This window comes from Brachyhypopomus gauderio, chromosome 8 (genome assembly GCF_052324685.1).
Source record: "Brachyhypopomus gauderio isolate BG-103 chromosome 8, BGAUD_0.2, whole genome shotgun sequence".
NCBI classification, from domain to species: domain Eukaryota; kingdom Metazoa; phylum Chordata; class Actinopteri; order Gymnotiformes; family Hypopomidae; genus Brachyhypopomus; species Brachyhypopomus gauderio.
In genome coordinates this window covers 13,117,758-13,133,846 of record NC_135218.1, presented here as the reverse complement: position 1 = coordinate 13,133,846, position 16,089 = coordinate 13,117,758, and the positions used below count along the sequence as shown (strand labels likewise).

The 16,089-nt window shown below is 43.3% G+C and overlaps 2 protein-coding genes across 2 annotated transcripts; one reads left to right on the top strand and one right to left on the bottom strand.

Moving 5' to 3' along the window:
- The first annotated feature begins 1,599 nt into the window (after nt 1-1,599).
- On the top strand, nt 1,600-6,626 carry LOC143521600 (uncharacterized). The gene is made up of 8 exons (XM_077014641.1): nt 1,600-1,739; nt 1,983-2,039; nt 2,700-3,014; nt 3,254-3,568; nt 4,038-4,343; nt 4,431-4,558; nt 4,636-4,810; nt 5,498-6,626. Exons 1-8 carry the CDS (start codon nt 1,718-1,720, stop codon nt 5,728-5,730), a joined length of 1,551 nt encoding a protein of 516 aa, XP_076870756.1. The 5' UTR covers nt 1,600-1,717; the 3' UTR covers nt 5,731-6,626.
- LOC143521599 (keratin, type II cytoskeletal 8-like) lies at nt 6,220-11,318 on the bottom strand. The gene is made up of 9 exons (XM_077014640.1): nt 10,699-11,318; nt 8,551-8,759; nt 8,361-8,421; nt 8,175-8,270; nt 7,902-8,066; nt 7,681-7,806; nt 7,361-7,581; nt 7,137-7,189; nt 6,220-6,936 (listed from the first exon to the last, which is right to left on the bottom strand). Exons 1-9 carry the CDS (start codon nt 11,179-11,181, stop codon nt 6,719-6,721), a joined length of 1,632 nt encoding a protein of 543 aa, XP_076870755.1. The 5' UTR covers nt 11,182-11,318; the 3' UTR covers nt 6,220-6,718.
- Between the last annotated feature and the right edge of the window lie 4,771 nt (nt 11,319-16,089).

Below are 16,089 nucleotides of genomic sequence, written 5' to 3'. Positions count from 1 at the left end.
TACTCCAGCTGATTTCTTACTTTAACAGAGGAATTGTGGTGCCAAATCATGGATCCAAATGCTTCTGTATGTCATACTTGTACCTCATACAACACGAGGGTTTCACAGAATGCTTCATAGTTCCCGTCATATGGGTAGGAAGGAGTCTTGAGTAAAACAAGAGGCGATGAAACAGTCCCTTCTTCTTCCTCCTTATTATTCACTGGAATCCCAAAGACTCAGTGGGACTAAAAAATTATGTTCAGGTGATTCCAAATAAATCCCAAAGCTTTTTATTTAGTTTGGGGGGAGCTATGTAAAATAATATAAAATATACAAAATAATGGTTCAATGATGAATACTGCAGTCTCAGAGTTGAGGGATTGCCTTGTGAAAGGGTGCGTGTCTTTTTCTCCCTGTGTTTAGAGGCAGGGCCAAACCTACCTCTGCTAATCCTGCTGAATTATCTAACAGCTTCTGGGATTCCTGTTGTTAGAATATCTATCTGTGTTTTGAACTCACACTAAGAGTAGTAAGTGTTGAGATTACAAGTGAGTAATGCTGTGCTAATAACGCTGATGCTGATAACTATGTGTGTTATTGGTGCCCTCCTAATCTCCGCCCACTGGGACATCAGCACCCCTCGTCCCTCTACAGAATCACATACTCACAGACATGTGAACAAAGCTACACTGAAAATTGAGCACGGCTGCTATTGTTTCTTTATATTTAAAAAAATAATATTAGCATATAATGTATTTTCGAAATTTTCTTAACTGGTGATTTTTTTTTTTATGAGGTGCCTAGACATACTGCTTAATGGTGCTCAAAAACAGCGTGAAATGCATCTGATGCGACTGGTGCAGCAGAGCACGGAAGTGCAAAGTGGTCCAGCAATATCCGTCAGAATGACCGTTGAGAAGGTCTCGCTCTCTTTCTCCCTCACGCACACAAATCTGTTAGGCAATAATGTAAACAGGAAACTCAAATGACATTATTCACACAAATTATGCAATATGGTCAGTGGTGGAAAGTAAGAGATTACATTTTCTTCCGTTACCACAGGCATAGATTTTTTTTTTTTTAGCAATTTTCTAAAGTCAGTGGGCCTGACCTGTGAACTTAAAAAATGTAGGCCTACATACATAGGCTACATACATACATACACTTTTGACTCCAAGTACTACTCACAAATACGAGTCAGTATGGGTACTACAATCTTATGCCAACCTCTTTGTTGGATTTATAGAAAAAGCAATACGCCTACATTTTTTAGATACATTGATTACATTTTTGGTATCGTTACATGTACATTAGAAGAGCTCCTGTTCATTTCTTCATTCTCCAAGCTCCACCCAACTCATGAATATAAATGGAATATACCACATCCTGTCATGAAGAATTTTTTGGATGTTTCAGTGAATTTTACTAATTCTACAAAAAGGCCTATTTCAAGTGGCCAAAATGGGTCAAAATATTTTTTCTATGTTTTTGTTAAACATTTTTGTTTGTTGATAAAGCATATTCTACAGCTTTAGATAAATATTCTATTGACTATACTATAACCAATAAGCAACCACTTCTCTTCTTGGAACATAAGAATCCAGAGAATTAGCTAAGACTCACTTACACTCTTTCACCAGATACAGATTTCACCAGATGAGCTCTTTTACAGTTCTGCTTCCATTAGTGTGCAAAACAATCAACTCTGTTCAGTGGCAGCCACTCTCAAGGCAAAATGACTCTTCATAACAGAGCTGGTAAGTGTCCATACTTTTCATCACTACAGATCACTGTATAAAGAGAAGTAAATGTACTCTATTCTAACAGAATATGTGTACTGTGTTGTTAATAACAAAGTGGAAGAGACCCCTCTATACTTTACATTACTATTATAAATGCCTGTAGGAATAATGCGTTTTGTGCAGTTAGATGGCATTTAGCATGTGTTAAATGTGAGAGATGTGTTAAATAATGACCAAAATCATCCTCCTTTTCCATAGCGCTGGTAATTACATCTGTCATAGCTGTGTTCAGTTTGCGGCCAGCTGACTCCCAGGGTAAGTCTGATATTGTAAAAGTTATTCATGATGGTATCATAGCTAGGCTGAGAGTGATCTACAGTTCAAAAACACCTAGACAGGCACATTTGTTTATTAGAAGCACCTTGAAAGCAATATCAGGAGCTCCCTGAGAGTGTCATCTGTCTGTCACCATGGGCTAGGCAGCTTCCCATCAAAGATATGTTCCCCAGCACAGGTTCGTTACTGGCTAGACAGCAGCAGACCAGGACTTTGTTCAGCAGTGACACTGCCATGAATATAATCTCCAGCAGCACTACTACCTGAGGAACTCGTAGCAAAACAGCTTGCACTAGCAGTGCCAGTGTGGCCATAAGCGTGGCCAGACACCCCAAACAATAGCCAGGATGCTATGGATATATGCTGGTGGATTATAAAGAGACCACTGACAAAAGTGATAGGGTGTTAATGTGTTGTGTGTAACCAACAGCCACCATGTTCGAGTTCCCACTGAATGGTAAAGCACTGTACCTTAAGAACATCAAACAGCTTTCTTTCATAGCCTCTGTTACTGTTAATAACAAATGATATCCTCTCTCTCTCTCTCTCTCTCTCTCTCTCTCTCTCTCTCTCTCTCTCTCTTTCTCTCTCTCTCTCTCTCTCTCTCTCTCTCTCTCTCTGTGTGTGTCTCCCCTCCAGAGTCTCTCCCACTCCCTACGTTAGCATTTTTATCTTCTATGAATGAAAGTGACATTAAACTATTCACCCTGGCAAACTTTAGCTGCACTATTCCAGACCAGGCTCCCTACCCTGTGTCAGTGTTCATCTATCGAGGTGAAGCTCCATCTGCAACCTCAGAGTCCTGGTTGGTCTTTAATTACCTCAGGCAGCCTAATGCCATCATTTTCTCACTCTTGGTGAGTCCTGACAAAGAAGGGCCTATAGTGTGCTGGTACAAGTCTAGCAGGACAGGAGAGACATCTGGATTCAGCAACACTGTCAACTTAGTCATATGTGAGTGATCTTATGTTTGCATGTGTGTGCGTGGCTGTCTAGATGTATGGAACCTTGAAAACGATTCCTGTCCTTCTTGCTATTTGTTATTTGCCTGCATTAATGTCTTATTGAACTATATTTTATTAACATTTTATATAGAGTTTTAAAGGCAAATAAATACTTACTACCACAGTCAAAATCTTTTGATTCCTCAGGGTACCAAGACCTTTACCTCATTCTGTTTCCTCCTCCTGCAGCCTCCCTCCCAAGCCCCGTTATGTCTATCTATCCTTCTGTAGTTCCTGTGGGTGGGGATTATCTTGCGCAATGTCATATACCACAGGAAGATTTTAAAAACGTCACACTCAGCATGTTCCACCGCCCCCTTCCCGGTGACCCTCAAAACAAGACTTTCAACTACATTGGATCACTGGCTCTTCAAAAAGGACAATGGGGTTGCTCTGTCAATTATACAAGCGCCACAACGTCAACTGAGTTTGTGTGTGAAATGGAGGTGTTCGTTAATGGGAAGATGCTCCACTCCAGGTCCAGTCCGTTGGCGGCCGTCCCAGGTATTTGTCCAAGCGGAGTGAGCGAAGGCCGTTCCGTCTTCATTTCCCACACATGGGCTGTGTTCGAAATAGCCTACTACATACTACTGGCGTACTGATCGAGCCCCAAATCAGTATGTCGTATGCAGTATGTGACCAAAATGAAAATTTCCAGTGCGCGAAACATACCCGGATGACCTACTACTTCCGCAAAATATTCCAGTACGCAAACAGAGCTATCTTCGTGGTGTACTGCATCCCATCATGCAACGCTATGATCACGTGACCCCGTAGTATGCTTTGCTTTTGTCGCATACTGGAAACTGTACTGCATACTACTACGAGGACCAGTATGCAGTATCCAGTATATACTGAGTCCAGTATGCAGTATCCAGTATGTAGTAATCAATTTCGAACACAGCCATGCTCATTTGGTGAGCGTATTTGTGCACTCGTGGCTCATGTTTGCGTTTTATGGCTTCTGATTCAGAGGAGCTGCCCGCCCGCCTGTATTCATCCAGCCGGGGCACAGCGGCCTGTTCCGGTTATCTCTCGGTCAGGGTCGGTGGCGATTGGAGGCCCACATGTTTCTCCGCCGTCGACGTGTCCGACAGAGCGGTGGCTGATGTAGCCTGCCGAGAGGTGGGCTGTGGGCGTGCAGTAGTCTGGGAGAGGATTAGGGGTGTTGCTCCCAATGCCGTGGGCACTCCAAGGTGCAGCGGAACAGAGAAGAAACTAGCCCAGTGCATCATGGACGGCTCCTGTACACAAGAAACACTTCACATCGTCTGCTCGGGTGAGGCGCGTGAAGAGAATCAGAGAGAGGCCCCTTTCAGTACTTTCTCCTCCCTCTTATTGTGCTGTGTTTCCACCTGTTTGGTAGGTGCTCTGCCTCCACCCAGGCTCACGGTTGAAGGCCGTGTTTCTGCTTCCTCCGTGTCCATCGGGAAGGAGGGGTCGGTGATACTCATCTGCTCTTTTAATTCATCCTCACTGACATACGCAGACAGGGTAACGTGACTCAGGTTACATCTCAAATGGAACTCTAAAACAGATTCACTATGATAAGGGCCATATATTCTATTCAGGTGTACCTCACATTAAACTGTGAAGGAAAGGACATGGACACGAGATTCATACCATCAGGTGGCAGCATGAGAACTGAGCTGTCAAAGGACAAAGTGAAATATGGATGGTGTGCTTGCTTCGCACATCCAAAACTGATCCACCCACCAAAGACAGAAAACAGCAACTTCATTTACAGTAAGTTTCTTTTGCTTTGTAACATTTGCCCAGTTTAAATATAGGCCTACTGTAAATGTGTAATTATGAGTAGATTAGCTGGGTGAGAAATAGTTAATTTACAATATACGGAAAAACAACTTAATAGATCAGATTGTGTAACTAGGTTTTATTAAATTATTTGACTATTTTCTTTAAGGAAACTAGTTGCCCAGTCTGGCACTAAACCTTGAGCACAAACATTAAAATGACCAGATATCTAAAAATAGGAAATTGAGTCCATTAATATTTTAATGTGCTGAGTAGATTTAGGTTTAAATCCATTTATACATGGTGTCAGAGTAGCTGATTTCATTCTCTCTTTATTTAAAATTCGTACATGATTAAATACAGTGTTACAGAATGTTTGAAAGTGCTAAAATATTTTTTGTTGTTATTATAAACAAAATGTCATCCTTCACCACAAGGTGGAAGGCATGTTATTTTATATGAAGATATCTACTTGGCTTGCGTAGACTCACTCTTAAGACAACATGAAATGAGACCTGCCTTCAAATGTCATATGTATTTCTATGTCCAATCAGAAGGTTCTCTAACATTAAGCAAGGCAAACGGAAGAATCCAAGCAATTCAAATCTTTTATTATTTTAAAAAGTAAACATTTTGTGCATGTGATATTTAATGTTATATTTTTGTTCTGTTCTACAGTCTATGATCCTCCACCAGCTGGACCAATTGTTGCTGCTGTTATCACTACAGTAGCAGGAGCAGCAATTCTCTTGTACGTTTGTGTATTTCGAATCAGCCAAAAGCATGTTCAAGATGTTGAGCCACCTCAAGATGTAGGTACACAAAACCTGACGGTACCACAGACTGGCAATAATACAGCTTTTCCACTGGGGGAGCCAGAGAGCACAGACGTAAACGTTCAACTAGCATAACCCGTTCTTTTCAGAAATATTGGTGACTCTTTGCTTTAATGTTCCTTTAAATCAAACTATTTATTGTATTAGTTAACATTCACAATTAACATGAAATCATAAGTATTAGTTATATTTTAAGTAATTACACATGTGTTAACACATAGTGTAAAATAGATAGTGCTATTAACCTGTCGAAGGTTTTATGGAATTTAAATGGAATAAATAATAGTGTTCCATGATTTTGGAAATGTGTAATAGTTTTACCTAATATTTCTTACAGTTTATTAGTGGATATGTTTATGTTCTCTTAATGTAAATATTTTAAATGAATGTAATGTCTATATTGTAACCCCTGCAAAATGTTAGCAAAAAACTGTACATGGCTTACTTTAAGAAATAAATTAATTGTGTAGACTGGATGTGTGTGTGGGCAGGATGGTGTGTGTGTTTGGGCAGGGTGGTGGTGGTGTGTGTGTGTGGTATCAGTAACAGAACCGAGAAACAAAATAATTATAGATCTCAGATTTATTGCATTCAGGTCTCAAAATATTGCAAAGTCAATTAACAATAAGACAGGACTGGTCTTATGTGTTTGATTTTTGTTTTAGTTTTTGCATGAAGTTGTATGGCACGGTCTGAGAAAATATCAATGAGCAGAGAGAGAGAGAGAGAGAGAGAGAGAGAGAGAGAGAGAGAGAGAGAGAGAGAGAGAGAGAGAGAGAGAGAGAGCCCTGAGCTCCTGTAGACCGGCATTAAGATAATGGGTCATAGAGCTGCCAGATCAGCCAGTACTTCCGCACAAGGAGGCGTGGCCTCCTCTACTAGAGGAGGGATGATTTTACCAAAACAAATCTACTCACTGTATGAGGGCCAGAAACAAGCTTGTTTTTAAGAAACTGTATAGCCTCTCCTGTTGGGACCATTAAAAACATGGCTGCTGGACAGTAGTTTAGCACCATATATGATCTGAGCTGAAAAGGTGTTGACGTAGGTGGGAAGTTTCTGCTTAGTAGATTCTGTTGCTGCTGGAAGATGTCTTGGTGACAGTTTTAGTGACGGTTGAGCTTCCTCCGCTGAAGCCACCTCCACTGCTGTAGCCACCTCCACTACTGTAGCCACCTCCACTGCTGTAGCCACCTCCACTACTGTAGCCACCTCCACTACTGTAGCCACCTCCACTACTGTAGCCACCCCCACTGCCTCCACCGCTGCCATAGCCAAACCCTGCATCAGAAACAGAGAATTCCAACATCCAGCATTAGAGAGAGAAGAGAGAACAGAGGGAGGAGAGAATCCTAATGGCAGTCTTGATAAACTGAATGTACTGGAAATCCTGTGACATTCTATATAACAAGCACCTCACTGATAAAGTGTACAGTGTTTCTAATGGATGAGTGGGAGAAGTGTAGTGTGCTTGGGCTCACCAGAAGAGCTCTGTTGCACATGGATGGTAGCCTGAGCTCCGCCTCCGGAGATTCTGGGAACATACACATTCAGCTAAGTATGCTTTTAAATGATCTGAATGCCTGTCTGAACAACAGTCCACACGCTATTAAGCCACAGTTAATATGCGCTACTACTCTTCAGAAAGCTTATAACATAACGTATAAAACTTATCGGTGACCTAAAGTTCCAAATCTGTCCTCACCTGCTCTCCTCTCCCTCCAGGAGTTTCCTGTAGGTGGCGATCTCAATGTCCAGAGCCAGCTTGACGTTCATGAGTTCCTGGTACTCCCGCACCTGCCGGGCCATTTCCTGCTTATCTCTCTGGAGGGCTTCTTCCAGTTGTTTAATGCGATTCTTGGCATCCAGCACTGCTCTCTCACCGCGCTCTTCTGCATCAGCGATCTGACCTTCAAGGTTAGCACGCTAAAGGACCAGAGAGCGAGAGGAACTTTCAGCGTCTGTGCTAAGACATGCAAATTACTGGCTTGGAGCAACCATTGTCCATCTATCCTTTATGCCTACCTGACCCTTGACAGCCTCAATCTCACTCTGCAGGCGGGCGATCCTCCTGTTGAGATCGGAGATCTCGGCCTTTGCTGAGCGCAGGTCCTCGGTGAAGTCACCAGCTGAGGACTTCATCTCCTCAAACTGAGACAGACATTGAGAACATTCAGTTAATGATAGAACTGGTGCTTGGGTTAAGCTCTCAGGGTGTAAGAGAAGGTTTGTCATCTTTCTCCTACCTTCTGTTTGTACCAGCCCTCAGCCTCAGCACGGCTACGGTTGGCGATATCTTCATACTGAGCACGGACTTCAGCAACGATGGCGTCCATGTCCAAATGCCTTCTGTTGTCCATCTGTACAATCACTGATGTGTCCTTGATCTGACCCTGCAGTTCAGCCAGCTCCTATATACAAACAACATTTCACGTTAGAAATCATTCTCTCTCTCTCTCTTCATCTCTATCTTCCTCTCTCTTTTTGGTAATAATGATCAGAATGAAAGACCCACGTACAGCTTCATAGATTGCCCTGAGGAAGTTGATCTCATCTTGAAGAGCGTCGGCCTTAGCTTCAAGCTCAATCTTGCTCATGTAGGCAGCATCAACATCCTAGAGAAGAGGGGAAAGATGAGCTTCTGCTGAGGTCCTTACGACACCACAGAAAATGGACAGAATGAAGACAAAGAAGATAAAAGGTACCTTCTTGAGCAGGACAAACTCATTTTCAGCAGCGGCACGCTTGTTGATCTCATCCTCATACCTGTAGAGACACAAGAAAATGTGAATAAATACCGTAATATTTTACACCACCATAATATTTTAGGGCTCCTATCATCTCTGTTTCCTCAGCAGTGACCTAGTTTATGGGGTGAGGGCTTGTTGAACTCACTTTTTCTTGAAGTCCTCAACTAGACCCTGCATGTTTTTCAGCTCTCCCTCCAGCTTAAACTTCTCATTTCCCAGGCCATCCAGTTGCCTGCGCAGGTTGGCAATGTAGGCCTCGAACATGGCATCGATGTTGGAGCGGGTGGTGGTCTGCTCCTGCAGGAACTTCCATTTGGTCTCCAAAGCCTTGTTCTCCTGCTCCAGGTAACGTACCTGAGGGGAGAAAGGCAAAATTTCAGGATTCTCAACTTGACCTTTTATATTGGTTCACACATCACTGGCTAGAAATCAACAAACAATTTTTTTCCTCAAGAAGTATCAAAAAGAGTTTTTAAGTACTGAAAGAACGTGTTCAGGAAAGTAGCCCTGAATCATAAAAATAACTACATGAAGATTCAGAGACAGAGACTCTTTTGTTGTTCTTTTCATCCACTTTCCAGGGGTTTATTGTCTGAAGAAACATAAATGGGCATGAGTCATTCCACCATGCATTTTTCTGCAGGGTGGGGTTAAGAAGGGAGGGGGAGTGTGAGAACGAGAGAAAGAGTTGGGCTAACAGGGTGTGTCCATGATGCATGAACCATGAACTCCTGAAAGGGGGTGAGGGCTCTCTTCTTACCAGAAACCTCACTACACCTGCATCCCTCCACAGACAGTAAACACATAACATCACCTAGGTGGGTTTACAAATCACACCCTAGTACTACTCAACTACTGCCAGGAAGAGCACAAACCCTGTATCATTGTCAAACTGGTCTGTTTACATATGCATATCTAATGTCAGTATGAGTTGAGATACTAAGATATGATATTTTCCTTTGTCTTGTGCAGCACACTGTAATCAAATAAATGATTACATATCGTTTTTTCTAACATTTTCACAGAACTGTTGACTGGCAGATTGATTGGGAAGATACAGAAGTTTGTGCAGAAAATTCTAATTTGATATGTTTATTTAAAGACACTTTTTAGTGTCTTTATAGATTGTCTTCAGACATGGAACTGTTATTGGTTAAATTGGTGTGTGTGTGTGTGTGTGCAGGTTTATGTGTATAGTGGGTGTGTGTAGGTGGGTGTGTCACAGTAATTCCCATAGGCACTGTAAAATACAGGTGTGTATGTGTGTGTGTGCTTACTACACAGTAAGCAGGCATTTTGGGTGTGTTCTCTGTCCACATTACCTTTGAGTGCAAGCTTTTTAACAAATATGATTACTAAACAACTGACCTGGTCAGTTGACACACATGTAAACAACAACTGACACACATGAGCTAAGAACAAGCTGCAATGATTCCAGTGTTTTAGTTCTGCGAAATGGAGCCTTCAGTAAAGTGAAATTAACTTTCCACTCAATCCCCATCTCCGCTTCACTTCACAGTGTCTGAGTGGACAAGTGTGTGCATGAGTGTTAGCCGTGTGCTTAGTAGATTGTGACCTGATCTCCACCCATATTTGAATAGAGAGCTGGTGAAGTCTAAAGTATAGACTGAGACAGACCAGGGTGAACTTCATTATTAGACATATACCATGGTGATTTGTTGTATGGGATGTGGTTAACAGCCCTGCAACAAAATTGGCTTTGATTGGTTGCTTGGATGTGCCTGTTGTCTGCTGAGACTTTGCCACAGCTGAGCTGCTCAGACTCGTCAGAAGGTACTGGACCTCAGCAGTCTCTATGTTCACTTAGAGTAGATCCTGCAGGACTAGATCCTGCACCAATAAACCAGTACATGCACCTCATGGCAGCTAAACCCAACTCAGTTAGCATTCCATCTAGATGTTGTCAGACAGACGTCTTTAACATTCTACTGCAAATGCACTTCTATTATTAATTTAGATTTTTCATATTTTTTGCGCTTTTGTAGTTGAGTGCATTTTACAGAAAATAATTGTGGAAGCTGTCCAACAAAGTGCTTAGTATGTAATTGTTTAGTTCACTTTGAGGAGATAATTCAAGTAATTCAAAAGATAAAGGCTACGTGTTGTGGAATACAATTAACATCTTTCATGCATATGTGTCTGGAGTTGAATTATTTACTCTTTTACTGAAAATACTCTAGCAAAGCTAATTCATAATTCCCTACATTCAGATCTAAAAGGTGAGTTAATTGGATACTTTTAAAAGAGGAATTGTTTGAAAAAACCATCTGACCTTATCAATGAAGCTGGCGAAACGGTTGTTGAGGGTCTTGATCTGTTCTTTCTCCTGGGTGCGGACAACCTGTATGTTGGGATCAATCTCCAGGTTGAGAGGGGCCAGGAGACTCTGGTTGACAGTCACAGCAGTGATGGGAGGGGGGATGAATCCCCCTGCACCACCTCCCATGCCGAATCCTCCTGCTCCTCCTCCGTAGCCTCCACCGAAGCCTGCACCACCTAAACCACCGAAACCATAGCCTCCACCCATACCTCCACCCATACCTCCACCCATGCTCTTGGCACTGAAGCTGTAGCTGTAGCTGCCGCTGGAGCCGCCACCACCTCCAGCACCCAATCTTTGGACACCCCCAAACTGGCTCTTGCTGGCTATGCGTGGACCTGAGCCGAGAGCGATGGCAGAGCTGCTGGTGAACCCTCGGTTGCCGATTCCGCCGCTGCTCCGGCCTTGCACGCTGTGGGTGGACACCCTCTTCATTGTGTGGCTTTGCTTGCGGAGGTGAAGAAGCAAGAGATTGTGGCTAAAAGAAGTAAAGGAGTGAGTGGAGGCAAGGAGGAGGTCACTCACAAAGAGGAGTCAAAGTCCCTCTGTGTGCTGATCTACTACTGGCCCCCTCCTTTTATTCCGTTCGGCTTCAGGGCGGGGCGACCTGGGCTCACACACATTCACACAGACGTACGCACACGCACTTAGCCCCACCCACACGCCTTACCTGTCAAACAGGTATAGAATGAGAGCAGCGCCTGGGGGCTTTGCCTCAAGCACAAGGGCCACCGAGTAAAGAAGCGGAGAGGATCAATTCTGCTTGCGTTTTCCTCCATTAAAACAGGGAATGTGTGTGTAAAGATGTGCCAATGGGTGGTTCTGTCTCTCTGAGTCTGGTTGGTTGAGGGAGAGGCATGAATCCTCCCTCAGTGGGAGAGAATGAGTTCACCCATGCTCCCCTCACTAGGGTAGGGCTCGGTGCTCCTCTTACACTTGTTAATGGCTGCAGTAAAGGAGTTTTTATTCGTGAGCATGTGTCACAGTGTGGGGGAATGTGGGCAATGCACTAAACCACTTCTGCTGCTCTGATTACGGTTGCAGGGAAGGGAGAACACAAGGATATGAAACACTAACATGTATTTCCATATGAGTCTCTTATGACCTAGCAGAAGAGATCTCGATCCCTCTCTCTCTGTCTCTCTCTCTGACCCACACACACACACACCAGACAGATACACTGTACAATTTTGCATTTATTTCTCATACGTGTGTGTGTGTGTGTGTGTGTGTGTGTGTGTGTGTGTGCGCGCGTGTGTGTGTGCGCGTGTTGTGCGTGCGTGTGTGTGTGTGTGTGTGCGGGTGTGTGTGTGTGTGTGTGTGTGTGTGCGCGTGTGTGTGCGTGCGTGTGTGTGTGTGTGTGCGGGTGGGTGTGTGTGTGTGTGTGTGTGTGTGTGTGTGTGTGTGTGTGTGTGTGCTTGGCCTGAGTTGGGTGTGGTGGACACTACCTGCCATTCTTCAGTGTGCTATTTCAGTTGCAGCAGGGGAAAGCAGGCACTGCCTCTGTGACACAAATCATTCAAATCTGTCTGGTTTCCCTTTCGCAAGTTCTGAATTCCAAACCTTACAACACATTTCATATCATACAGTTTGCCACAAAGATTATAAAAAACATCCACGTGAAGCACTGAATATAGACGCAGTGAATAGAACATCCAACTTCAGTAAATGGAACTATACATATATAGTGATGTTGGAGTGTGTTTCCTGCATGTGTGAAAGTGAGCTGGTGCACGTTTCCCATGAGCCCATCTGAGACAGCAGTGGGGTAATTAGATGTTGCACACAGTAATGGGAGAGTACGTTACAGATGGCAAAACGTGTGAAAATGAATGAACGGTGAATCACTGTTTTGTGAAGTCTTAGTCAAGTTTATACAATGAGTAATGTGAAATAAGCCTGCTCTTGCAGACCGAGCCTGAGACAGGTGTGCAGGTGAGGAAGAAGGGCAGCGTGTCTGAGCCGGCTCCCCAGGCCACGGCGGAGGGAGACGCTTCTGCCTCTCGTACAGTGAGGTCATCAGACGTGCCTTTCACAAAGACATAGGTGTGGGTCTCTTCTGAGTCATTCTTGAGGTTGCCGTGAACATAAACATGGTTTACCTGGTAACACCACTGATAAAATGGTTTTAAATGATTTGTATTTGTCATTGCATGTGTATGGCAGATTCTTAAGAAGAGATCACAAAGTTGTGTGTGTGTGTGTGTGTGTGTGTGTGTGTGTGTGTGTGTGTGTGTGTGTGTGTGTGTGTGTGTGTGCATTATTAAGGTGTGATTATGGTTGAGTAATTTGTTGGGCACACCAGTTCAAAGTATTGTGGTGCTTATGCATGTCCCTCATGGCAATTTTTAAAGACTGAATGGTGAATCTTAGGGAGTGGATATGAGCTCTTTAATTTGCAAGTGAAAGGTGAGTGATAACTGTAGTCCACCAGGTGCTCACCAGGTCCTCCCAGTTCAGGTGTCATTTTGTAAGTGACGCAACTCCTGCCCCCAGTAAAAGAACATTCCTCAAGAGTCTGACACTATAAAATTTGAAATGTTCTGAATGTTTTGTTTCAAATGCATGTGTATTATGCGTCTCTGTCTTATCAGGTGATCTCACTATCTAGTTTAGGTAACTCTTTACATTAAGTGTTTATTTACTAACGTGAAGTAATGCATTAGTTAACATGAACAACACACAGGGCCGTCGCCAGAATTTTTTCACTGGGTGGGCATATGGGTTTACCTGGGGGGGGGGGCAGATTTAAGCGCCGATATAAAGCAATCATTAGCAGTAGTTACAAAGCCTATAAAAATAAAATAGGACTAAAATGTGTGTTATGAACTAATCACGCCCTATACCACATCCGCTCCACAGAAAGTCACCTCATGAACTGCACAGCCAGTAATAGATTTAGCTAGCTACCGGTAACTCTAATCACGTCAGATTGCAAGATATATGCTCTTTCGACTTGGAGTGTTTATGAAACCCTTTCTCTTTCTCTGTAACGTGATTCCAGTCACGGTATCCCTTATGAGTGAAAGTTGAGTCAGTAGCACGGGCACCGCTGAACTTTCTGCACGGATAACAGAAGGCTGCATCAGCGTGGACGCTGTACTCTAGCCATTCTCGATTATGGTACCACGAAGCTACAAAAGAGCGATTCTTACCCTGAAAAAGACGGACGGGGGTACTGATGCAGGGCGACCTGGTTGGGTTTTTCGACCCCAAGATCGTTGGGGACTTGCTGTAAATGTCTAGAATTGTCCAAGCTGGATTCTTTACCGGTGATATTGCCTCCGCCTTGAACTTCAGGATTAGCATGACTGGAATTAGCATGTTCACTCCTGTCGAAGTCAAGCACATTTTCTTCAGCTTTAGTTTTTCCTTCGGCTCCTTGGGTAGTGACTGAAGATGGTACTTGAAACCATTTTCTTATATCCATTAGGCTGAAGCTTAAAATGCTAACCTAGCAGCTAGGTTAACTCTCCGGATAAAAAAGTAGAGGCGTCTGCAATATTGTTATATAAGCAAGACCGTTGGAGACCGTTCGTTAGAGGCTTGCTTTTTTATTTTTGCCTGTTTCAGAACATACATGAAAATTTAATGTTCGTTTAAATAAAACAGTAAAATATTACTAGATTAATATGTGTGATTTTTTCAAACATAAATTATTTTATATATGAACAAAAATGTTGGGGGGGGGGGGGGGGGGGCACTGCCCGTCCATTGTAATTGGACGGGCAGTGCCCCTCAATGCCCGCCCTTAGCCACGGCCCTGACAACACATGGAGTAACACATTAACAATTAACTAATGTTAAGTAAACATGTAACAGTTGCACCTCCTGTTTTGGGTCTTTGTTGCTTGCACCTTTTTTGGTGCGATCTTAAAGGAATATATTACATTGTACTGATTTACCTACATAACTAATACTTTAGTTCAAAAGGAGGAATTTGCAGGTAGTATGTCACGTAACACGCATGGGTGTGAGACAGGTGCCCTGCCTGTGTTTGGTGGAGCTATGAACAGTTTGTGGCTTTTGCAGAACTGTGAGAATGTCACAGCTAGCCTGAAAATTCTTGCCTGGCCTTTAAGCTGACTGATTTAGCAAACGGTATGACTGACAGATCAGGGCGGGGAAGCACAGAGAGGTTTGATTTACTCTGATGCTAACACAAACTTAAAAACTTCCCTGAGGCGGAGTGAATAAAGTATTACTGCTCTTTTATGGATATGCCTGTAATTCCTATGCAAACATGGTTTGCACACATTATAAAATGTAATGATTTTAAGTAATTGCGAATAGAAGCATAAAAAATTATAATGAAAGGCGCTATCCTGCTCTTTCTGGAGAATATTTAAATAATTGTTTTTGCAGTAATTACCCTTGTGTTACTCGCTGCTTCATTAAGGTCTTTATCATAACAGTTTCGAACGCTGTCTCTGCAGAAAATGGACGTGAGTCAATCATCGATGGTGAACTGACGGCCCAAGGACAACACACACTCCCCATGGACACAACATGCTGCATGTAACCACATTCCTTCCATATTTGAGAGGTCCTTTTACAGCATTCTTTCATTGCTCTGTAGACACTGGATGAAAAGGTGCTCAGGTGCTAGCTGAACGCTCACCTTTGACAGCCTGTCCACATTAGTGCCTCAGTCTAATCTAGTGCCTCAGGTTTTAGTCACTTGATGAATGATTCGTTTCTGTGGACCTGCTTATTTCCACACTCAGTATGTGACCTTTCAGCCTTGCTGCAACTACCCAGGTTGAATTATGCGTGCATGCATTGTCCCTATTGAAGCAGAGTCCGAAGCAGGAATCCATTGAACTGAGGGCTGGAGCATTTGCATACAGCTCTGGCACTCCCTCGAGATTAATATCACATCTGATGTCTCTCTAGGCCTGAAAGCTGTTGTCCTGTTTAGCAGGAGGAGAGCTTGTCGGGTGAGCGCAGGACCAAAGGAGAGGTGGCCTTGTGACAATGGAGCATGTTCAACTCGCTCGACCGCCTCCGGGTCTCTGTCGCAAGGCCCTACACGAGGCACATGCTCAGGAGGAGGTATGAGTGGCAGACCCCAGAGCGATGTTTGAAATAACCTACTGCATACTGCATACTACATATTGATTTGGGGCCCAATCAGTACACGAGTAGTATGTAGTAGGGTGTTTCGAACACAGCCCTGATCATCCGATCAGGTTGTCAGTGCATGGCTGTGTCTTACTGATTGTCATTAAACACCAGCTGAATATTGACAGAAAAATAAACTAGGGCAGGGGCCTCTAGAGAAAAAAGGGCAACAGGAAAAACTCCCATATGGATGCATAAAGTAAAAGTGGATGGTGCAGA

Coding starts and splice junctions, on each gene's coding strand:
- LOC143521599 (XM_077014640.1), bottom strand. CDS start 11,181: ATGAAGAGGGTGTCCACCCACAGCGTGCAAGGCCGGAGCAGCGGCGGA. Junction 8,271..8,360: donor AGTTTGTCCTGCTCAAGAAG/GTACCTTTTATC, acceptor CCTCTTCTCTAG/GATGTTGATGCTGCCTACAT. Junction 8,067..8,174: donor TCAGGGCAATCTATGAAGCT/GTACGTGGGTCT, acceptor GTTTGTATATAG/GAGCTGGCTGAACTGCAGGG.
- LOC143521600 (XM_077014641.1), top strand. CDS start 1,718: ATGACTCTTCATAACAGAGCTG. Junction 2,040..2,699: donor GCGGCCAGCTGACTCCCAGG/GTAAGTCTGATA, acceptor TCTCCCCTCCAG/AGTCTCTCCCACTCCCTACG. Junction 4,811..5,497: donor AAACAGCAACTTCATTTACA/GTAAGTTTCTTT, acceptor TCTGTTCTACAG/TCTATGATCCTCCACCAGCT.